Source organism: Neoarius graeffei, chromosome 9, assembly GCF_027579695.1.
Source record: "Neoarius graeffei isolate fNeoGra1 chromosome 9, fNeoGra1.pri, whole genome shotgun sequence".
NCBI classification, from domain to species: Eukaryota; Metazoa; Chordata; class Actinopteri; order Siluriformes; family Ariidae; genus Neoarius; species Neoarius graeffei.
Genome location: NC_083577.1, coordinates 4,000,540 through 4,025,658, shown reverse-complemented (window position 1 = coordinate 4,025,658; position 25,119 = coordinate 4,000,540). Strand labels below are relative to the sequence as shown.

General features: G+C 43.0%; 1 protein-coding gene across 2 annotated transcripts in view; it reads left to right on the top strand.

Annotated features, from left to right (window-relative positions):
• cwc22 (CWC22 spliceosome associated protein homolog) overlaps nucleotides 1–25,119 on the top strand; it is a 101,181-nt gene that overhangs the window by 65,428 nt on the left and 10,634 nt on the right. For both annotated transcript variants that reach the window (XM_060928961.1, XM_060928962.1), the window contains exons 16-19: nucleotides 10,216–10,293; nucleotides 13,514–13,666; nucleotides 19,723–19,850; nucleotides 19,935–20,036. In XM_060928961.1, coding sequence (XP_060784944.1) covers nucleotides 10,216–10,293; nucleotides 13,514–13,666; nucleotides 19,723–19,850; nucleotides 19,935–20,036 — 461 coding nt within the window. The remainder of the gene's footprint in view (nucleotides 1–10,215; nucleotides 10,294–13,513; nucleotides 13,667–19,722; nucleotides 19,851–19,934; nucleotides 20,037–25,119) is intronic.

Genomic DNA, 25,119 nt, shown 5'->3' with positions numbered 1-25,119 from the left:
AATTTAAATATTAGACAAAGATAACAGGGTGGCACGGTGGTGTAGTGGTTAGCGCTGTCGCCTCACAGCAAGAAGGTCCGGGTTCGAGCCCCGTGGCCGGCGAGGGCCTTTCTGTGCGGAGTTTGCATGTTCTCCCCGTGTCCGCGTGGGTTTCCTCCGGGTGCTCCGGTTTCCCCCACAGTCCAAAGACATGCAGGTTAGGTTAACTGGTGACTCTAAATTGACCGTAGGTGTGAATGTGAGTGTGAATGGTTGTCTGTGTCTATGTGTCAGCCCTGTGATGACCTGGCGACTTGTCCAGGGTGAACCCCGCCTTTCCCCTGTAGTCAGCTGGGATAGGATCCAGCTCGCCTGCGACCCTGTAGAACAGGATAAAGCGGCTAGAGATAATGAGATGAGATGAGACAAAGATAACACAAGTAAACACAAAATGCAGTTTTTAAATGGTTTTTATTATTAAAGGCTATGGGACATGAAACATAAAAGCACGCTATATCAGTTTCTTTCCATTAAAAATATGAATTAATTGCATCAACAAATACAAAATCATCTATTAAATTCAGCAAAATCGTTATATTCGTGATGATTATATGGCATTTCTGCTCGACTTCCGATATGCATTTTTTGCAACCAGAAGAGTCGCTGTCACGTGATCATACGTCACAAAAACTTTCGGGCACAGCACAAGCGGGTAGATGAATGGAGAAGTGGATGACAAGAAAATTGTTTTTATAGTCTTTAACGTACATTGGGCATCATACATTGGACATCATGGTGTATTGTGCTGCTTATGGTTGCAGTAATTCCAATGGGAAATGCCCTGGAGTAAGTTTTTTGCATTCCCCAAGGACCCGAAGCTGAGGAAAGTGTGGGCTCACCTGCGCATGTGCAGTAGGCTTGGTAGGACAAATCCAAGAGGTAGGACAACTTTACAGAACACCTGTTGAAAAAACTTTGCACCTACTGTTTCCCACAAACTGTGTTCGGACCATTTCACTGAGGATTCTTTCAACATTAATACTCAGGTACTGAGCGATATTAATTCATGAAACAGGAAGTATAAGGATGAGAAAAAAAAAAAAACAGTTTAAATCAGGAAGCTGCGCACATTTGCACCAGGCTGCACAAATGTGCGCAGCTTCCCGATCTAAACTGCTTTTTTCTCATCCTTATACTTCATGTTTCATGAATTAATATCGCTATTTTTTTTTTAATCGGATCTGCGCGATTCAGCCGTGAAAAAGGCGGCATCCACCGAAAGGCGCGCTGTTTGCATCCCTGCACGGAGGCCAGGGGACAGGGCAGGAATATTTTTGTTGATATGAGTGATCCGGTGCGATTTCGTGACACCCCCCCCCCCCCCCCCCCCCCCCCCCCCGTTGAAGACCTCTGCGCTAAGCGTCTGAAAGCCAAGGTAAGGATTAGTATTATAATTTTGGGTGTATCAATTATTGATTATCATAATTCTGACTCGTTTCGCCATTTTGAATGTTTTCATCTCGGACTCTGGAAGCATTGTATCTCAATCAATCTCCAAAAATATCAGTAAAAAAAAAACTAGCTTGCAACGGACTTTAGCTAGATCTATGATGAACTTTCAATGTATGATCCAAAAATAATACTTCTTTCAACAGATCATTAGCCTTTGAGCAGAATTGTTTTTAACTTACCAGGAAGTGTTATCGAGCCGACCGCTTTCAGTTTCATGAGGGCTGAATGAACTCTCACTCTCAGAATCATCTGACCCGTCAGAGTAAAGACAAGATCCATGTTCATGTGAATTTCCAGCTATCGGTTCGAATTGATAGGGTCTAACTTCACATCTCTGTGAAACATCGGGAATGTCACTGTCGATGGTGTCCATTTCGGTAACCTGTTTACATTAGATTCCCAAGCGCTGGCTCCTTGGAAAGTTTTTGTGACGTCACGGGTCACGTGACCACCCAGCTCATTAACGAATCCTTGTTTTACGCTGATGTATAAAAAAACTTGAATAATGTGATGATTTTCACATTTTTGACGCCCTGCAATGATTTAGATGGCATTTCTTATGTCCTTTATACATAATTATGCCCAGGTAAAAATCCATGTCCCATATCCTTTAAGGGGAAAAAAATCCAAACCTACACGGCCCTGTGTGAAAAAGTGATTGCTCCCTAAACCTAATAACGGGTTGAGCCACCCTTAGCAGCAATAACTGCAATCAAGCGTTTGCGATAACTGGCAGTGAGTCTTTTACAGCGCTGTGGAGGAATTCTGGCCCACTTATCTTTGCAGAATTGTTGTAATTCAGCCACACTGGTGGGTTTTCGAGCACGAACCGCTTTTTAAGGTCATGCCACAGCATCTCAATCGGATTCAGGTCAGGACTTTGACTCGGCCACTCCAAAGTCTTCATTTTGTTTTTCTGAAGCCGTTCGGAGGTGGACTTGCTGGTGTGTTTTGGATCATTGTCCTGCTGCAGAACCCAAGTGCGCTTCAGCTTGAGGTCACGAACAGATGGCCGGACATTCTCCTTCTTCAGGATTTTTTGGAAGAAAAAGAAATCAGGAAGGGGGCAAACACTTTTTCACACCACTGTGTGTATATGTATGTGTGTGTGATATATATAAAATAAATTTCATTTATTTGTGAAGTTGCCAGTATATATTTGTCAACTTTATATATTATGAGAAGTGTAGAAAAGCCAACAACGGGGAGTGCTGTGAATGGCTGGTGGGTTTTTTTTTTTTTTTTAATTAAATCTACCCAATTCATGAAATGTAACTTTCATCACTTCACAGTAGTGTGCGTGCCTGAGAGAGGGAGAGAAATGTCAGTATTTTCCTCAGGCCAAAGATTTAACTTATGAAATAAAATTGCCTATTGACCAAAATAATCACGCTTGAGTATTGCAGCTCTTCACACGCAGTTCCACACTTTTAGTGAAAACAAGAAAGTGTTTTTTAAAAAAAAAAAAAAAACAACTGAGTGTCCAATAGATTTTGGAATCCACAGTCGCAGGTGGATAAAGTTCCTTTCCAACCCTCCCAAACTCGACCGTGAGAAACCCCACACGTGTGAAACGGGCTCTGAGATAAACTCTCACTGCACTGTTTAGTCCCTTTGCTAATAGAGATCTTGCATGTGACGTCACAGCCGATCCAGATTGTAACAGACGCCATCTTGTCGGTCAAACGCCACATTTCCGCCTTCTGCTTCTACTTCTACCTTTTCTTCTGGAAAACCCTACTATATGCAATTCTACTACAACGGCTGCGGCTACAAGCTCTCCCTACCTGTGCACGTTTTTTGTGTGCATTTTTGCGTGTTGTTCGTCTGTACCGGACTTCAATATCCACTACAACCGGATGGACTTACTGGACATTGGTTTCTAGCAGAAGATGACGGTTTGTAGCGATTTCCATCGCATGCACAACATTCCGGACGAGATAGCAAGACCAGCGGGGTCTCCGTGGATTGTTATCGGGTCTGGCAGGTGAAAGAGGCGGCGTCGGGAGAGGAAGCAAAAGTGAGGCTGCAGGCAGAGCCGGCCTGTTGACTAAGCTCAGAAAACAGCCACTCAAATCTCCACTGCCAAGCCTCTACCTCTCCAACGCCAGATCCATGGTAAACAAGACGGACGATTTGGAATTACAGCTGGAATTACCTTATTCTATTCTATAATCGGCTGCTCAGTGCTATACTAGATACTACTGATGTATCTAGTATCAGTACTAGTAATACTTAAGTGACTTACCCGTCCAATGAGGATTGTTATTTTCTTGTTTACAAGATGCCACATCTGAGTCGCTGACAAATCCTGAATTTCTGTAAAGATAACTGTCCAGAGATTTATAAACACGCAGTGCTTCACCACTGAACAGCGAGGGAAAGTTAATGAGGTAATCATACACGTCTGGGTATTCCACCTCTGGCAGTTCAATATCCACTGACACGGTCGTGAAAACTACATCCGGTAAACGATAAGGGTCACTAATCTGTAGGTCGTTTATTTTAGACATGTATCTAGTTATCGGTTCATTAGAAAAAGGAGCCGTGTAGTCCGTCGGTTGAAATTTATCCATTTTGTACACGAGTGCAGCAGTATTCAGCGGTGTTTTTTACCGACAAGATGGCGGCTGTGTACTTTCCGGTCACGTGACTGCAAGATAGATTCCCCAAACTCTCCTGGCTGAAATCACTCGTGCTGTTCAACATGATCCATCCCTGACTTCCTGTTTCAAAAGGAAATCGCATTACGGCTCTCGGGGCATTTTATGGAAATGTTAAATCGGGACGATGACTCCGTCGTACTGATCAGTGCTTCATGGCGGCTGGATTCTGATTGAATTCACACAGTAATTTAAGCTTATTGTGGTTTAAGAGAAAAAAATCAGAACCTATGACTTTGGATGTAGGATTGGGCGATACGATATGTGATGTATGTATCTTGATGTACAGCCTTGCTGATGAAGCTTGAGGAAAACAGTGGTGCATTAATAAATTTGCAGGAAAAAAGGACAAAAATAAATTACTTGCAAAATAAAATGGTCAAAAAATAGATATTAATAACTTGAAAAACTTGAGATTTTACTTTTTACAATTTTCAAGCTTCACTACAAACTTTTGTCTGATCGTGGCATTGTAACGCAATAACATTAGATGAGCCAGTCGATGTAGGAATCTGGAATGGTTAATAGTCGTGCAGGTGTTTTGAGCGCCTTCTTTGGAGCTTCAGGGATGCCATCACGGTTGATCCACGGCAATTTTCAACATGACCAAACTGTCTGGGGATGGAAGCCATGCCCTCCCAGTTGTCAAGGTTGCTCCCCAGCTCTCGCGTATTCCGATGGACAGGCCCAGAACGCGTGCCGGTTGACCCCCGAAAGGCTCAAAATCATCTCCCGGCGTCTACCGTGAAGTGATTTCGGCTATGTGAGACCTTTAGAGGGCATCCAGCAGTCACTGGAAAAGAGTTGCAGGACAACCTGAAAGCAGCAGGAACAGCAGCCACACGGAGAGCAATAAGCACTGAACTGACCCATAATCCTCTCCATTTCTACACCTTGAGTAAAACTCTTTTGCTCAAACCAGAATCACGCGTGCAGTAATTCAGCTCATGTGATTTCCCATCACTGTTTAGAGGCAGGTGTTCATGATTTATTAATAACTACTGATTATTTCAGAAATGACTCTTTTTTTTTTTCCCCTAAATATTGGTAATAAAACTGAGAATCGAGTGTTTTCTCGACCTCTCATCGATCCTCAGTGTGATGAGCGTCTGCTTCAGGGCTCGGTCCTCGTGGGCCGTTTGAGAGTTCAGGAGGAGAAAATGAAATGGTGTATTTGGCAGAGAGAGAGATGAGCGAGGGTTGTAAAGGGATGAATGATGCTGGAGTACACACTCATGGAAATGAGTGGAGCAGATGGTGGTGTTCTTTCTGCACTCTCAGTCTCTCACTCACACTTTTTTACGTTTTCCATCATGTCTGGCTCTCTTTCTCCTTCTATCCTTTGTATTCTTTCTATCTTTCCCTCACTGTTTCTGGATCAGTCTTTCTTTCAGCCTTCCATCTTTCTTCCCTTTCTGTCCTTCCTCCATTGTTTTTCTTTGTTACTTGCTCCTCTCCTTCCTCCCTCCCTTCTGCTCTGCCTTGCTTCTTTCCTCTCATCCTTTCACCCTTCCATCCTTTCTTTCTTGGACATTTCCTTCCTTCCCTCCCTTCCTTTTCTGCATTGCTTCTTTCCACTCATCCTTTTCCCTTTCTGTCCTTCCTTCTTTGGTGAATTGCTTCCTTTGCTGACGTCCTTCCTTCCTTCTTTCCTTTGCTGACGTCCTTTCTTTGCTGATGTTCGTCCCTCCTTCCTTCCTTTCTTTGCTGACATTCTTCCCTCCTTCCTTCCTTCCTTCCTTTCTTTGCTGATGTTCTTCCTTCCATCCTTCCTTCCTTTGCTGACGTTCTTCCCTCCTTCCTTCCTTTCTTTGACGTCCTTCCTTCCTTTGCTGACGTTCTTCCCTCCCTCCCTCCCTCCCTCCCTCCCTCCTTTCTTTGCTGACGTTCTTCCTTCCTTCCCTCCTTCCTTCCTTCCTTTCTTTGCTGACGTCCTTCCCTCCTTTCTTTGCTGACGTTCTTCCCTCCTTCCTTCCTTTCTTTGCTGACGTTCTTCCTTCCTTCCTTCCTTTGCAGACGTTCTTCCTTCCTTCCTTTGCTGACGTTCTTCCCTCCTTCCTTCCTTTCTTTGACGTCCTTCCTTCCTTTGCTGACGTTCTTCCCTCCCTCCCTCCCTCCCTCCCTCCCTCCCTCCCTCCTTCCTTTCTTTGCTGATGTTCTTCCTTCCATCCTTCCTTCCTTTGCTGACGTTCTTCCCTCCTTCCTTCCTTTCTTTGACGTCCTTCCTTCCTTTGCTGACGTTCTTCCCTCCCTCCCTCCCTCCCTCCTTCCTTTCTTTGCTGACGTTCTTCCTTCCTTCCCTCCTTCCTTCCTTCCTTTCTTTGCTGACGTCCTTCCCTCCTTTCTTTGCTGACGTTCTTCCCTCCTTCCTTCCTTTCTTTGCTGACGTTCTTCCTTCCTTCCTTCCTTTGCAGACGTTCTTCCTTCCTTCCTTTGCTGACGTTCTTCCCTCCTTCCTTCCTTTCTTTGACGTCCTTCCTTCCTTTGCTGACGTTCTTCCCTCCCTCCCTCCCTCCTTCCTTCCTTTCTTTGCTGATGTTCTTCCTTCCTTTGCTGATGTTCTTCCCTCCTTCCTTCCTTTCTTTGCTGACATCCTTCCTTTCTGTGCTGACGTCCTTCCTTCCTTCCTTCCTTCCTTTCTTCCTTCCTTCCTTCCTTTGCTGACGTTCTTCCTTCCTTCCTTCCTTCCTTCCTTCCTTCCTTCCTTTGCTGATGTTCTTCCCTCCTTCCTTCCTTTGCTGACGTCCTTCCTTCCTTTGCTGACGTTCTTCCCTCCCTCCTTCCTTCCTTTCTTTGCTGACATTCTTCCTTCCTTCCTTTGCTGACGTCCTTCCTTCCTTCCTTCCTTCCTTCCTTCCTTCCAGCAGTCACGTGGACAGTAATATTACGTATATTTACCTTCATGTTGCCGTGGGTTTAATGTTGTGTTCAAGCCCCCGTCTCTGGTGTTAGAGATTATCCCCTTTGTTTGTTTGTTTGTTTGTTTGTTTGTTTGTTTGTTTGTTTGTTTGTTTAAATAATAGATTCCCTTTTTCTGTCTCCTTCCTCAGGCAGATTTTCTCTTGACTTCCACATGCCTGCATTTTGTAGAGATGCCCGGAGCATTAGGGCGGATAATGAGGGACTCGGTGACCTGTTCACAGGCCGAGAAAAGCCCAGCCATTTAATCTCACGCACAAGCTTCAGTGTGTTCAGGGATGATTTAATTAACCAGGCTTAGAGTCGGAGAGTGCGAGAGAAACGGCTAAAATAACGGAAGCCATGATGCTCTATTAATTTCCGTGTCGTCTTTAAGAAGGCATCGTGAAGCCTTGGAAGCGCTCAATTGTGAGCAACTTGGAAACAGTTAGGCAAAAAACCCCACCAGAGTGCAGGCATGATGGTTTGCTGTGTAGAATAAAAGCAGATGGCAATGAGCATAAAAACAAATGCATCTTCTAAACCTGGAATTAGGCACATAGTGCTCATAACTAACTTCATTTACAAGATACACTTCTGCAGGAGCTTAAAACTGCGTCGTGGCTGTGTACAACCCCAAATCAGAAGAAGTTGGGACAGTATGTTGAAATTAAAACTGAAAACAATGATCTGTAAATAATCTGTGCGCTGTACTGCACTCAAAACAATACAACAGCACATGATTTGACGTTTTACCTCAGGATTTTTATTTTATTTTTTCAGAATAAACACATTTTAAAAATATAAAGTTGTGACAGTAAAGCATTTATCACTTTATATAATGCTGCCATTTCTTCTCCCAGCACTTAAATGTTCAGGGACTGAAGACACCGAGTGATGAAGTGTTTCAGGTGTTATTTTTGTCCCATTCTTGCTGTAAACAGGTCTGAAGGTGTGTAACAGTACAGGGTCATTATCTAAATCCTCCACACATTCTCTGTTGGGGACAGGGGGGACACGCCCTCTTCTTCCACAGCCACGCCTTTGTAATGTGAGCAGAATGTGGTTTTGCATTGTCTTGTTGAAATCTCCCTGGAAAAGACGTCCCGTTTAAAGCAGCAGATGTTGCTCCAATATCTCAGTGTACTTTTCTGCAATCAGGCTCCATCACAGACGTGTAAGTTACCTTTGCCAAGGCCACTGACCCAACCAGGGCTTTGAACCAGAATTTTTTTCCGATTGGTTCGTTCCGAACAGAAACGGAATTTTAACGTTTCCGGTTTTGGGTTCCACCATTAAATAGACGTTCCCGAACCGGTTAGAACAAAAAAATTTCGTTCCCGGAACGGTTAATTACGTTCCCTGTCAGCTGTTTAACAAATGGCTATAAAATTATGTGTCTGTCTCATCCAGCTTAAGCCAAATGTAGGCTAATTCTATTACAACCTTCATTAAATAAGACAAGAAATAATTCAAAACAATTATTATTTCAAATGTTGGCGATTTGGATTCTCAGTATGTCTTCCCATCTACACAAACAGAAAAAGTGCCAAAAATGAAAGAGAATTCGTTTAGTGTGTTACCAAAGGCTAGTCAGGCCCTATGCATTGATAGGCTAACAGAGGTTAACGTCATTTAATGTTCGCGAGCCTCTCATTAACGTGGACAAATATCTTGATATCGTGTTTGAAATTGACGTTTTTGAATAACAATAGACTGCAATATTTACCTCTTATTTAAGATGTGGAGACGTGATAGTAGTCCACCCTCCCGCTCTCTCCATTCAGTCAGTGAACGTCACACAGGAAGTGAACCCCAGCGGGTCATAGAAACTTGCGCAGGAGAAGAATGACTTTTTTATTTGTAGGCTACGGAAACTTTGAGGAACAAAATAAAAACCGGTATTAACTGGTTACCATTATTTTTAATAAGCGTTTCTGTTCTGGAGCATAAAAAATAATAAAGTTTCTGGTTTCGTTTCTGTTCCATGTGAAATAGAAAAAGTTCCCGGTTTTCGTTTTCGTTCCTTGAACCGGTTCAAAGCCCTGGACCCAACCCCATACAATGACACACCCTGGCTTTAGGACTTGTTCCTGCTAACAGTCTGGATGGTCCTTTTTGGCTTTGGTTTGGAGCACACGACATCCATTTCTTCAAAAAAAAAAAAAAAGACCTGGAACACTGATTTGTCTGACCACAATACACCTTTCCACTGTGTGATGGTCCATTCCAGAGCCTCCGAGCCCAAAGAAGTCAACAGCGTTTCTTGACACAGTTAACATAAGGCTTCCTTTTCACACAGTAAAGTTTTAACTGCTTTTTGTGGATATAACGTCATATCAAAGTGTTTTTGATAAAGGTTTTCCAAAGTAATCCCGAGTCCGTGTGGTTCTATCAGCTGTAGATGAATGATGGTTCTTGATGCTGTCTGAGGGATCGGAGATCACAGGTGTTCAGATTTGGCTTGAGCCCTTTGCCCTTTACACACTGAAATTCCTTCAGATTCCTTGAATCATTTCAAATTATGCACCATAGAGGGGGAAATATCCAAATCCCTTCCCATCTTTCTTTGAGGAACATTGTTTTTAAACATTTCACTAATATCTCATGGATTTGTTGACGAACTGGAGATCCTTGGTCCATCTTGTGTTCCTCGAAGACCAGGCCTTTCCTGGATTCTGATTTTGTACCAAATCATGATTACAATTACCTGTTTCAAAATACATCATTATTTATTTCATTGTTGAACCTCATTCTTTGCCCTAAATTACCCCCCCGTCCCAACTTGTTTTGGAAGGTGTTGCAGGCCTGAAACGCAGGAATGGATGTACCGTATATTAACAAATGAAATGAAGTTGACCAACAAAACATGGAATATTTTGGGTTCATTCTGTCTGCAATGGAATACAAGTGAAAGTACATTTTTGAAATCGCTGCTTTTTTTTTTTCTCATTTGCATTTTCCATACTGTCCCAACTTTATCTGATTTGGTGTTTGTTTTTAGTCATTCATTCATTCATTCTGTCAATGACTGGAACAGATGCTACACTGTCAAACATCTGTCTGTTGCACTAGATGACTTGAGGCTGTTTATCTCTGATGGTGCAGTGTGTGTGGATACAGAGTAATCATGGTACTCATCAGTGTTTGTGTGTCTCTGCAGAAGTTGCTGTGTAACATGATCCTGGACTGCTGCGCCCAACAGAGAACCTACGAGAAGTTCTTTGGTCTTCTTGCTGGGGTGAGGCTCCTCTTTTCTTCTCTCTCTCTCTCTCTCTCTCTACTGTAGGCATGTAACAAATTGTGCAATGATTCAGAATCTTAAATTTGCATCGATGAAATAAAAAATGAATCATGATTATCATCAGGCTGCTTAATCTTAGTTTTTCCTCGCTGTAATCATGTTTAGATAGCAGAGGGCACAATAATGTATACAGGGTTTCCGCGGAGTCTTAAAAAGTCTAAAATTTGATAATCCTAATTTAAGGCCTTAAAAAGTCTAAAATACGAGCATATTTTGCATTGTAGGTCTTAAATGTAATTTTGTGAAGTCTTAAATCCTTACGTCCATTTACCCCATTCGCTTTTTTTTGTTAAATGCGTTGGTGATATTCATAATTAGTCATATAGGCTAGGCCTACTTAGTATCAGTAGGCTACGCTGCAAACTACAAATGAGACAGTGGAATCCGGCGTCTAGCCCGGTTGGCATGGTGATGCACAGGGCATGGCACGCGCGCATTTGGGCAGTAGAGCCTAAAAGAAGCGAGGGAGATCGTCACGGTTTGTAGCAAAATGGGCAAACGCAAGTTTAACGACTGCTGGCTTGAACGCAATGATTTCGTAGACTGGTTAAAACGTGTACCAAACAATCCGTTTGAGGCGTACTGCACATTGTGCAAAAGAACACTCAAACTCGGCACCCTGGGTGTAAAGGCACCGGAATCGCACGCGAAAGCGGAGAAGCACCAGGCTGCCCATAAAAGTCTGCAGCAATCGCATGCCATCGCTCAATTTTGTTCACCGTTGTCAGGTCCAAGCACATCTCGAGACGGTGTATCAGCGAACTCCGTGCGAACTGTAACGTTACAATACGCAAACCGTACGGAATCGAATGCCTCATCCTCAAGTGATTTGCGGGATGTCTTTGGCTCCACTGCAACTTAGTTCCTCATTAATGCAAGAGCGCACCCTAGGGATGTAATGAGTTCATTGGTGAATGATAATAGATTTTGTTATTTTGAAAGTAATTCAGGCTCTCCCAATTTTTTTTTTTTTTTTTTTTGTGCGGCATAAGTCTTAAATTTAACCTGTTATGGTCTTAAAAAGGTCTTAAAAAGTCTTAAATTGAACTTGTTCAAGCCTGCAGAAACCCTGTGTATAGTAGCGGGAATGCACATGATTTCACCCTCAGTGGAAGTAACGCAGCTCTAATGCAGCAAAAACACTCAAATAGATCTAAAATGGGAAAGAGCTGTTGCACAATTGGCTGTACAAACAGGTTTAGGGTCCGGTCCCACAACTCCGATAACTATATATCTGTAACTCCAACTCTGACTCTCCCTCTACCTGGATTGAGTTCCAGTCTGGAGCAGAAACACCACAACTATAATCCCCACTGTAATATCGCTTGGTCCTGACACTCAGGGAAATATGTGGTTGTTGGTTTTCTTGGGAAAATGTAGCGGTTGAATGCTGCTTGTGTGCCCACACCCAGTGCCCTCAGCAGCACCCAGTGGCTGACAGTGACAGCGAGGAAGAGCTGCTTTTGAGGCTCATCTTCAACACTTCTCTTCCATGATGCAACAAGGATGTACAAAGATGCTCGGGGAAAAATAGCACACGCTTGGACAACGTCACATGTAAACAATTATCTGATTGGTCAGATGTTTATCGGATCAGGTCCAGGCCTGGGGAAAAAAAAAAAATCGATCCAGAAGCACTCAGCGATACGGATAAACCCAGGCCTGGGCTATAGGGATCATTATCACGCTGGTGTGAGCACCGACCACATAAACTGCAGGGGGGGGGGGACCCATTTATTTGTAGTTATAGTTGTCGGTATTGTGGGACGGGGCCTTAAAAAAAAAAAAAAATCAGACTCTCTCGGCAAACTGCTGAAAGATAAAGAAACGAGAAGCAGATGGAGGAAGTACAAAGGTTTATTAAGAAACGGCCTATTTGTAATTAATTTTAATCAAAGGAATACTTTCATTAATCGATTATAATATTTTACTCCAACCTTTACAGATGTGGGTAAATGGTATTGGTGGTTATTAAGAAAATGAAACGAGTTCTTGTGTTTCTTAAGAAGAAGAATATTTCAGTTGATGAGTAGGGAAAATTTTTTTTTTGGGGGGGGGGAATATTGTGGGAAAATTGACTTGTGAGCCCAATATCGTGAAGGGAATCAAATCGTAAATTGGGTGACTCGTTACATACCTACAACATGATAGGTTTGATTAATTTTATTTTTTTTGTACTTCATTTGTGCCCCCCCCCCCCTTTTTTTTTTAAATAGTTTCTGTAAAGCATCTGTTTGTGTACCTGTCACTCGTACTCACCTGCATTTCCCACCACGTTTGTATGACTACTTACCTGCCATTTTTGCAAGTCTATTAAAATGTGTTTATTTACCAACCTGGCTGTGTACCTCGCCATCTTCCTCCCTGCTTGGTCTATTTATCCAGTTATTTCTGTGCTTTTCTGTTTACCGTTCTGCTTTTATTTGTAACTTCTTGCTCATGACCCGGATGTTTAAATTCCTATTAATTCCTTCCGGTTACCTGTCTGTCTGCCTCCCTGCTTATCTCCCTGCCTATTTGTGTATCTGTTTATTGTCCTGTCTAGTTATCCACCCATCTATATATTGTCGTCCTGTGTATGTCTATATACATCTCTGCGCTCATGGGGAGAAGCGGTTGACTCTAGAACCTGCCATGTTCTTCGATCGTTCCCTCTGGGTGGAAAAGGTTCTGTATAGATCCAACAGCAGATGGCTTCCCTTCTGAGGAAAGATTAAAAGTTCACTCTCTTTAGAAACCCAGAACCATGAACTGTTTTCTCCGAGTATATTTTTACCTTCCGGTTGCTGCTTGGTGATTTTATTTCCAGCTGGTTCGGCCATATCCCAGTTATTTCATTTCTAACTTCGGTCTCGTCTCTGTTGCATCCAGAGAATTTAAAACACTCTTGAAAACAAAGCTGTTTGAAACTCTGCCTGGGGCTGAGTGTTTTATCACGTACGAGGAAACATGCAGATTCTTTATTTCAGACGGCACACTGAGACAACAGGGTTCATGTTTCACTTTTTTTAATCCTCTCCTTTCTGTCTCTCTGATCTTCCGTTTCCATCCATCCGTCTCTCCTTTCCTCCATCCAGCCTGCACTTCATCTCGTTATTCATCTCATTGCCTGCTCTCAGTCTCTCCATTTATTTTCTCTTTCTCTGAATCTCTGCAGAGGTTCTGCTTGTTGAAGAAGGAGTACATGGAGAGCTTTGAGGCCATCTTCCAGGAGCAGTACGAAACCATTCACAGGCTGGAGACCAACAAGCTGCGCAATGTGGCGAGAATGTTTGCACACCTCCTCTACACCGACTCCATCCCCTGGAGTGTGAGTGGCGTTGATCGTTTTCTGCTTTCAGTCCTGCCTAATAATCCAAGTGCATATGAAGCAGTTTTTTAACCGACTGTGCAATACGCAAAAAAACACTTGTACGTGGAAAATCCATAAAAACAAAATATACAAACTTAAATTTGAGTCAAAGCCCCAGCTATATCCCCCCCCCCAAAAAAGTCCAGAGGACTGGGTGGAGTTTTATGGTGGGATGTACTTTAATGACATCGCATTGGTTGCCAAGTGCTTGTTTTTCACAAAGCTTTGTTTACGGTAGTCTGTAGAACGCACACTGTCTGCCTTTTCATAACGATGTCTTGCGATTCTGAGTGGAGTGAATCCCCAGTCTCTGGCGCTCAAGGTCGTTCAAAAGAAGCAAACGAAGTTTTTAACAGCCAGTCCGCACCATACAAAGATCGACCACTCGCAACACCAAGACAGTGATATGGATGAACAAACTGATCTTGATGGTCTGACTGAAACAGTATTAGAAAGAAGCGCGTTAGGAAAGAACGGTAGCAGTCGAGGCTTGGTAAGTTTGAAACTCCATTATTTAAATCAAATGATTCCTTGAAGGAAAGGAAAAGCAAAATGTAAATTGTCATGTGCAGTGTAGTCGAGTCACTAAACCTCGAGTCCGAGTCCAGTCTCAAGTCCCCAGTGTTCAAGTCCGAGTCATTTAAGAAAATTTCGAGTCGAGTCCGAGAACAAGACTCCAGCTGCACCATGTGACGGTGTCTGTTGCTGCCTTTATGTGAAAGTGTCTCTGCTACTATATTGGACTAACGTTACTGCTCCACTGCCTCATTTTAGGCTACATCCACACGACAACGGCAACGAGATGTTATTAAAAAAAATATCGCGTCCACATGGGCAACGGATCAGTAAAATATCAGGTACATATGGCAACGCAACGCTTGCCACACCTCTAGGGGCGCTGTAAGATGGTCCCTTCGGAGACACCAGAACAATAGAAGAAGTAAGGACGCATGCGCATAAACTATTATGCGCGAGACTTCATATTAGCCACAAAGTCAGAAAAATCTGTTCGTAAAATTACATTATAATGACCAAATACAATGAAAAGTATTTTTCCAGTCTCACCTGTGAAAGGTAATCCCATGTGATCTCGTTTGGACGGTAAACCTGTTGGTACAGTTAAACGCAGCACATGAATGAGGCATCTTTATTCTCCGCTTTGACCCATCCAATATGGCGGCGAGGATGACGTATGATTCTACGCGGAAGGCGGCGTCTTTAATGGTCCAGAATAAATTGAATGCTACACGTTGATGGTTTAATTTGTTGTTCTACGCCCTTTTTGAGGAATGTATTGTAGGACTTAAACCAACATCTGAAGAGGTGAGATTGCTCCTTTTTTTTTTTCCCTATTTTTGCTGGCGGGATTGACTCTGCCCTAACTCTCTCTCTCACTTTGCACCATTACACAATAAATATTCACAGTGAAAATATTTTGTAAGCGCGTTTCATGAACCAAGTTATAGGATTTGTTGACAACTCGCATCGAGTTCGTTACACTTCTACCCGGCGTGAAGCACGTGGTTGTGACGTCATCGTAAACAAATCCGTTCTACTCATCCAGACGACTTCGCAATGGCGCCGTTGCCAGATCTTTCCACTCTGGAACCCGTTCTCAACAGATTTCGTTTTGGGCACCCAAAACGCCGGTGCCGTGTGGACGCCAGGCCGAAACAATAAACAATTTTATCGGATTCACCTGAATCCGTTGCCGTGTGGACAGGGCCTTAGTTAACAGGCTACAGATAAAAAGCTTGTTCATCACTCAGCAAGCCCCGCCCACTATCAACAGAGCAATGAACATAGCGCGTCACTTCCTTCTCTGGGTGGAGTCTTACCAAATGACGATTGAAGTTCAAGGTCGTCTCCTCGATAGTTCTTCTACATATGGAACACGTAGCAGTGCATTTTTTCCTACTGCATGAAAAGTCTGTCTTTGCAGCGTGGACAATCCTAGGGGCGTCTCTCCGGGCGTTTTAGCGCCGTTAACATTCGCTTGTTCCTGAACAGGCAAATGTGCATTTTCTTGCACAAAATTAGCATAAAAATTAATGTAGATATAAATATCTTATGCCACATTATGGCATGTTCCAAAAAATAAAGAAAAAAAAAATCTGAGTCCTCGTCTCCAATTTACGAATCCGAGTCCAAGTCAAGTCATGAGTCCTTAAAATTAGGGCACGAGTCAGATTTGAGTCCGAGTCCTGAACTCAAGTACTACAAGCCTGGTCGTATGCAGCACCGTGTGTATAACTGTAATAGACTGACCTCTATATGGAGATCAGTGCTGTGACGTGACCGAGCTATACCACTGGCATAACGGCATGAAACTTAGCTTTTAGTTTTCATTTGAACTTTTAGTGATATTGATCTTTTATGAAGTCCTTGAGGGAGCCAAGATCACCAGTCTGCCCAAACTTGTGTTTTATGGAGAGCTGAATCAGGGCAAGTGTGATAGGGCTGCTCCACGTAAGCATTTTAAGTACCAGCTTAAGCATCAGCTGTATGCACTGGGAATTCCTGAAAAGGACTGGGTGAATATCGCCGGGGACAAGGCAAGGTGGAGCACAGCCTTACATCGAGGCTGCAACCTCTTCGAATCAGTTAGGAAAACCGCCCTCGAAGACAAACGTATCCAGAGGAAAGCTGCTGTGGGCCAGCACCCTCCTGCATAAGGTTTTCCAGGTCCACGATTGGTTTATATAGCCACCAGAAATCGTGTCACCAATGACAATCTTCCAACTGATCCTTGAACCCGAGGAATCGGCCATCATTATGAAGCAAGACCTGGTTTTGTTGCATAATGAATAATAAATAGGCCAGCCTGAATGTTTATTCATTATTCCATCACGACAAGAATAGTGTTTCTTGCGATGAAAATCTGTGAAACAAACAATAAATCATGCGATGCAGGTTGTTCGCTCGCTACTGACAACATTCTGGTGCTTAAACTTGGTCTTTTTTGGTGTTCACTGACTATTTCTGGTGGTTTTATCGCGATGGAGTCTCCGGTTGGTATGGACCCTTTTCGCAGGATGGCGCGTAGTTTATTTTCTCCAACCATTAAAGCAGGATACCTTCTTTCATCACGGCTGTCTTCAAAATGTGCTGAGCATAGCAAAGTGTGTTTGCGAAAGTCTGGGCGTTGCCGCCACCGCTCACATTTAACCCAGTTTCGTCTCCAAGCCGGATCGGTTGGGAACTGGTGCATCATTATCCCAGGGGTAAAAGTTGTGTTCTTCATACAAATCACATTATTTGGTGGTCTGGTGACGCATCAACCTCCTATTTTTGTTTGCATTTACTGTCTGCCGTAGTGAACTGTAATGGTAAGTTTGCAACCAGTGTGATGTGTTTTGGCTGCGAGTTGCAAACAGACTTCGTACAAATTTTTTCGTAAAGCCATGAAACTTCTTTGCCCCATTAAAAACACGAGTTTTTACATTAGAGCATTAGTCTCAAACTTTTGCACTTGCACATTTCAACAGTATGTTTATTGAAGTAAGTTGAAAAAAAATTGCATCATGTGCGGTTTAAGCTAAGTAAATGACTCCTGGTATTGCATTGAGCGTAGAAGCCTTTCTCTCTCTCTCTCAATCCTCTTCTGGGCCTAGTGGTCCTTGAGGCGTTAGGAAGAGTGCTCTCCATCTGGCCCTGTCTGAGGCAATACTTGGGGCTGTATCCAGAGTCAGTCCTCTCTCTTTTAGGTCTCGTTCGATTGCTCTTCGCCAGGTCTCTTTGGGGCGGCCTCTGTTTCTTTATCCAACTGGCGTCCACTTTAATGCACTCCTTGTTATTGAGTTGGGAGTCATTCGACATACGTGGCCAACCAGATCCATCTGCGGGCTGCAATAGTTTTCTCCAGGGGCGCCACTCCTGTTCTGCTGTGAAGGTCCTCATTTGAAATGGTGTTCGGCCAAAAGATCCCCAATATGCGTAGAAGCCTTTAACAGCTTATAATTGTATTTTTATAGAGGAAATTACATGGTGGTGTGAAGATATGAAGTTTATCTTCAAGCGGTGAATATATACATCACGAGTGGAAAATATTTTCAGCCTGAGAAGATAAACTTCATATCTTCGCCCACCGTGTAATGTTCTTTATATGGACACATCCGCCCAAAACAAAGAAATACACAAGTGAATCAAAAAAATTTTAATTTTGAACCGGTTCATGATTTTGACAGTGTGAGCCTTATCAGCGGGAAAACACTGGGAGTGACGTCATTGGAGAGAAATATCAGGAATTATTATACATACAGGACACTTTTTTTCCATGGAATAAAAATGTTCTATTCCCTTCTAGTGGGTTTATTGATGGCATGCAGTATTATCATATCGCTTATCCTCAGTGTATTACGCCACTCTGCCCAATGGAGAATGAGCGTGCGATATTATTATATTACACGTTGTTAAGACAAGACGATGTCGCACATCGGCGCTCATGCGGATATCCCATGAGACAACTTTTTTGCTGCGCATGTGCACAGTCGTTTCTTTGTTGGCCGGGAAAGAGAGAATACAAGTCTAATCCAGTGCTAGGTTTAAGCACAAAATAAATAAACTGAAAAGGCGACCAAAACTTCATTAGATATTCTTCACAAGAGAAAAACATACCAACACGCATCGAAAAACTGGAAAAGAGACGTCAGAGACGTAAAACTTCTACACTAGCGAGTGACTGTGACCGTTAGTAAACAAACATGGCGGCCAGGTTTGCTTCATTAAAAGTGGAAGATTTTGAGAGAGTTTTGGCTGCCAGGTCACACCGTTGTGTACACTACCGTTCAAAAGTTGGGGTCACCCAGACAATTTTGTGTTTTCCATGAAAAGTCACACTTTTATTTCCCACCATAAGTTGTAAAATGAATAGAAAATATAGTCGAGACATTTTTCTGGCCATTTTGAGCATTTAATCGACCCCACAAATGTGATGCTCCAGAAACTCAATCTGCTCAAAGGAAGGTCAGTTTTATAGCTTCTCTAAAGAGCTCAACTGTTTTCAGCTGTGCTAACATGATTGTACAAGGGTTTTCTAATCATCCATTAGCCTTCTGAGGCAATGAGCAAACACATTGTACCATTAGAACACTGGAGTGAGAGTTGCTGGAAATGGGCCTCTATACACCTATGGAGATATTGCACCAAAAACCAGACATTTGCAGCTAGAATAGTCATTTACCACATTAGCAATGTATAGAGTGGATTTCTGATTAGTTTAAAGTGATCTTCATTGAAAAGAACAGTGCTTTTCTTTCAAAAATAAGGACATTTCAGAGTGACCCCAAACTTTTGAACGGTAGTGTAGCTGTCAATGTTGATTTTTAAAAGTTACTCAGTAAATTACACAGGGAAAATAATAATGATGAATGATATTCGGCTTGACTGCGCTAGCATTGGCCTGTGCTAGCACTACATCAGCTAGAAGGTAACTGGACTGCCATGCTAACAGCACAGAGTTGCAGGTAAGCTAGCGTTGGCCTTCGAGAATGCTGATATGAAGTGTATGTGTATAATAATAATAAAAAAAAGCCAATATTATTTTTATGGTCTGTCAGATGTATTCCATTCAGCTCCTTGTCTTTGACTCGTTCAGTATCATGCTCGCTGAATGGAATATATCTGATAGACCACTCAAACCCAGCCAATATTATTTAAATATGTCCCTCAGAGCCACGATGTATTTCATATGAAAAATGCGAGTTTTTCAACACACGATAAACTTCATATCTTGAAACTAATGTGTGATTTTCTGTTCATTATATCGACACTTTCACAAACACACAGTCCCCAAATTTATTAAAACAATTCATCGATTTCCTCGCGAGTGACAGACAGAGATTTATGTCCCAGTTGCCGTTCTCAATATCCCGGATGAAGTTTGTATGAAAAATACGAGTGGTGTATTTCCCAGCTTGAAGAAAGATGAAACCATTTTTGGTTGCTGTAGCGAGGCATATTCTGTGGTCTTATTTTTCCTGCTTTGCTTTGAACTGCTCTGTAATTCCCCGCAGGTTCTAGAGTGCATGAAAATGAGCGAGGAGACGACGACGTCCTCCAGCCGTATTTTTGTCAAGATCCTCTTCCAGGAGCTGTGCGCCTACATGGGGCTTCCGAAGCTCAATGAAAGACTCAAGGACATGTGAGTTGCCCCAGATGAATTTGTGCTTTATAAACAGAATATAAACGATAAGTGTGTAAACAGAGCTCCGTGTTTCTTCGGCAGGACTCTGCAGGTGTTCTTCGAAGGCCTGTTCCCTCGCGATAACCCAAGGAACACCAGATTCGCCATCAATTTCTTCACCTCCATCGGCCTCGGCGGACTCACGTAAGAACCTCCTGTTTTCTCTGTAGGCCATGTGCAGCTGTTCCATCTCCATTCCTTGATGATCCTTAATCGTCTTCGTCCCTTGAGGGCCATGAGGTATCAGTGACCTGCCTCTGTCTGGACTGGTGTTGGGTCTCATCCCGTGACGGATCCCCATCAGTTGTTTTGGACCGACCTGGTTTATGTTTTCCAGCTTTGGTATACGGTTCTGGTCCATTCTGAGGACATGCCCAATAATCTCTCGCGCCACAGTCTGGCTCTTTGTCTTCTAGACCTTGATTATCGTCACCTTTCACAGGACCGTTCCATTCAGATATCAAGACTAAAACGGGGAAAAAGGACAAGTTGCTATTTGACTGCTTGAATAAATGTCCTCACTTGCCAAGCAAACACGCAGCCTGATGATGTCATCATTCAACTGATAACACGGTGGACTTAAAGTAGAATAACGACCTGATGGAGGCCAGTCCGAATGAAAAAGACGGGACTTGAAATTAAAAGTAGGGTCGGTAATTGTTTTAGAAACATTTTTGAGCTCATCTGTCCATCAGGTCGATGATCTGTTTCCATGGCGCGGTGTCCATCGTCCACAATTCCGTTAAATCGTATCTCCTCCGTCAGTTCTCCACAGACTTCCATTCCGATTTGTTTTGTTTGAGAGAATTCATCACTCTGCACAAAACGTGGTTGTTTTTGTCAATTTTTTTGCTGACGAGTTCCTAATTAGGCCAAATTAATGAATTTTCCAGGCCTCTCACTAGAATTGTATCTCCTCTCTCAGTTCTGATTGATGTTTTGGGTCGATCTTCCCTTGAGGAACAAAACTTGGCTGTTTGTTTTGTTGATTTTCTTGTTATAAACAACTTGTTTACAACTTGGTTGATTTCCAGTTAAATCGTGTCTCCTCCGTCAGTTCTCACTGGATTTCAGTTCTGATTGTTTTATTTGAAAGAACCTGACCTTCTGCACAACACTTGGTCGATCTTCACTCGGGGAACAAAATGTAGTCCTTTGTTCCTGTTGTAAACAGTTTGTTGTGGAGGTTGGTCCTCTCTCACATCGTCACATTTCAGTTCTGTTTGATGTTTTGGTCGTCAGGGTTGTTTTGATGGCAGGTTAGAAGAGTGACTACGTCCTTGACGTTCTGGTTGTTATATTTCTTGAAATTCTCTTTACATCCTGATTAGGGATGTTAACCGATTGACCGTTTGACCGATGGTTGACCGAATCAACGTCAACCGGTTAAATTTTTTTTGGTTGTCGGTTAAAAAAAAAATCAATCGTTTTGAAGCTGCCGATTTTGGAGCGGAGAACCTGGAATTGTGTGTTGTAAACGCTTGGGGCATGCTATGCGGTGTAAGGACGACAGCTGACAAATCAAACACCCATTCAGTCATGTCCCGCCCTCCTGCCCCAGTTGAAGACAGCTGCCACTCGGCGAAAGAAAAGTGTAGACACAGGCTTTTTAGCTGACAAATTACTATTGTTTTTTTTTTTTTTTTTTAATTATTATTAGAAGGCACATGGAGTTTAGTCCTGCCTCGGCCAGTGCATTCTGAAAGTATGTTTCGGTCTGTAGCCAACAATGCATGTTACTGCAGATCATATCTCTCCACACAAACTAAAGGCGCAGATGCCGACTTTTGGAGGGAAGGGAGAGAATGAAATGACAGCGGTGTCTGGAGGGGGACTGACAAACGCAGCTTTTGTGTCTGTGAGCCAAGTCGGTGACGGCTTCAGAGCAACTTCAATCCCATGCAGTAATGGCGTGTTGATATTGGTAACGGCGTTATAACGATTGTAGCTAATTAATTAGATTACCCGGCGTTATAACAGCCTTTATTTTAACGCCGTTATTCCCATCACTGAATGTTCTGTACTTCTTCTAGCACTTGACTTTATTTTCAACGCCGTCATGGCCGACTGAAACTGTCTCTAAGCTGGAGCCATTTGTCCTCCGCTCCGATACAAACCCCTCGACATCAGTGCCGCGTTTGACTAAATGTTTCGCGCTGTAGAAAAGGTAATGTGAGTGGAGGGCAGCGACTGGGACTGAATGTGCGGATGCTCGCGGTTAGATTTAGAATAGATTCTAATTCCAATTCTTGAATTTTAAACTCATCGGTTAACCGACTTTAACCGGCTAATGAGGCTCGGTGGTCGGTCAAGATTTTTTTTTAGTTTTTGCCATCCCTAATCCTGATGGCCATGAATAATAATAATAATAATAATGTTAAATTTATATAGCGCCTTTCAAAAAACCCAAGGACGCTTTACAATTATCGACAAGGAAAGAAAAAATTAAATAAATAAAAATATAATAAAAAGTCCACCAAGTAGGGGTCAGGATGTAATTCCCGTGGTGTAGCAGCCACAGTCCCACCAAAAGGCGCACGGAAACAAGTCCCACATCTCCAGCACCGCCGCCGTGACGCCGTCAGCAACATCGCTCGAACACCACGCCGTGGATCCACACAGCGAGCAGAGAAGCTCCGCCACGCAGAGCGCTGGTGTGTCCCAAACCGCCTGCACAGCCGCTGCGACGCCACCGAGCAAAATCGCTCGGAACATCACGCCAAGCGTTAAAGCGCAGAGTGATGGACAACCACGATGTAAAATGAGCAACGAGCTCACTGCAGTCCATTACTGGGAGCACAGGCATCACCCACAGCGAACCAAGGCCTGGAGGGAACCGACGCCCCAAACTGGGTCCGGAGCTGCACCACAACCGGCGGACAAAACACTCAAACACCAAACTACACAAACGCACACAAAGTACTCTGACCAAAAAAAAAAAGTAATGTGTGGCAGTTAGAGGACTGTAAAATTCCCGTCCAGTCATTTCAGTTGGTCTGAATAAAATGTTTGGATGGCCTACGTGCCTTCCTCTTCATGCGCACTCATCGCCAAAGCTAGCGAGCGAGTTGACAGCTGAGAGTATGAACAGTGACCATGTTCGTTGTTTGCATTCCTTATCAGAATGTTAGGTGTTTTTCTGACATGTGAATGAGACATGAAGGAGTGGGACGTGACAACATACTCCGCTCCTCCCCCAGCACACTCATGGACTCGCCCTTCTGCAGCAGTCGGGCAGGGCGTGTTCATGTGTTCTGGAGGAGTGGCTTTGGAGGGAAGGGTGGGATTATTTATTTATTTCCTTCCAGTTGGATAATTTCAAAATCTAGCTTCCATCTGCTGGTTTCTCCAAAACGACCAACTCTGCCTTTAAATCGAGGAAGGAATCGCTTTGTAAACGAACTAGCATGGCATCTGTGAAAAGAATAAAATAAATAATGGAGGAAGTTGACGGATGGATGACGGGACATTTTGATGCGGAATGGTTTTGGATGCAAGATTCGCTGTATTTTGATAATCTCCAGAATGCAACGTTGGGGAGAAATAATCTAAGTAAAGAATAAAACATTCAGGGTCATGCTGCTCTCGTAAAACAATCAATGATGGTGACCTGATGCACTATTTTCCAATAACAGCATGTCCTGGAGTATTATTATTACACATGGAGTACAGCAATTTGCCAGCAATTGATTTTGATTTTGATTTTTAAGAAAGTCATGCTTTTTATTTGTGTATCGTTATTATTCAATATATTATGAGTTCATGTTAGTGGATAATATACAAGGTTGAAAATCCTCAGTATTTTGCTATGGACTGAAGTTTATCATTTAATATAGTGAGAGAAAAATCATTTTATTTTAAGGTCGTTAAAAAAAAACATGGGGTAATAAATAGCAATACTGCATGTTTTTGAAGGAAAGTTTTCAACATGAACGCATTTTAATAATGCCTTGTGAATATGTTATGAGGTGAGGTCAGGTGTTGCATTATTAATGCATCATCTGTTAATGTCTTATGAACATAGTATAAAATCTTTTTGAAAATGAATATTAACGAGCTTGAGGGAGCTCAAATGACTGTGGATTTCAAAACAGGACGCAACTGCTGTTCAAGTTTCAGACAACAGTTTACCACACGTTTAAACACAGCACAAAATTATGATGTAGAAATAATATTATACAGTTGCATGAAGCAATGAATTTTATCTTTGGTGAATATACATGTATTTTGAGTGAAAATATTTTCAGCACTAGAAGACAAACTTCATATCTCCGTGCCACTGTTAGTGGGCATCCTTCAATCTCGTAAGATAACGGTAGCGCCATGGTAAAAAGTCAGCCTTGTGGAGAGCAGCGTTTGGAATGACTCAGTCGTCCAATCCTTGCATGACAGTCCTTTCCACATAAGTTACAGGTGAACTTGGAGTGTGGGCTGGGGACCTGGGATTGCTCTCTCTGTTTCCTCCGTTGTCTTCTTTCCTCTGACTGTTGGTAAAGCGCTTCACCCCTTTTGAGACCTTCAAATATGGCGTGCCGCCAGCAACTGCAATCTTCAGCAAGTAACTCCCAGTTATTTGGGTCGATTTCTGTGAGTTTCATATCGCGCTTGCAGAAGTCTTTGTAGCGCAGTGCTGGGCGGCCTACTGGGCGGTGTCCTGTGGCCAGCTCTCCGTATATGATGTCCTTTGGAATGCGGCCGTCCTGCATACGATACACGTGCCCCAGCCAGCGTAAACGGCGCTGGCAAAGGAGGAGATGCATACTCCAGGAACCAGCTTGTTGCAACACGGTAGTGTTTGTGACTTTGTCTCGCCATGTGATGCCAAGAATCTGTCGTAGGCAACGAAGGTGGAAGCTTTCAAGACGTTTCTCCTGTCTGGCATAAGTAGTCCAGGTTTTGCAACCATAAAGCATGATACTCAGAACGCATGCCTGATAAACTTTGAGTTTGGTGTTTAATGTTAATTGGTTGTTTTCCCATACTCTCTTGCTCAGTTTTGCCAACACGCCTGCAGCTTTTGCAATGCGTTTGTCGATTTCTCAGTCAAGGGATAGATTGTTGGTGATGATGGAGCCCAGATAAGTGAAGTGATCAGTGACTTCAAGCACTTCGTTATCAATTCTAATCGAGGGTGATACACGGATGTCCTGGCCCATGACGTTTGTCTTCTTAATGCGAATAGTTAGCCCGAACTCATTACAAGCATGAACAAACTGATTGATCAGGG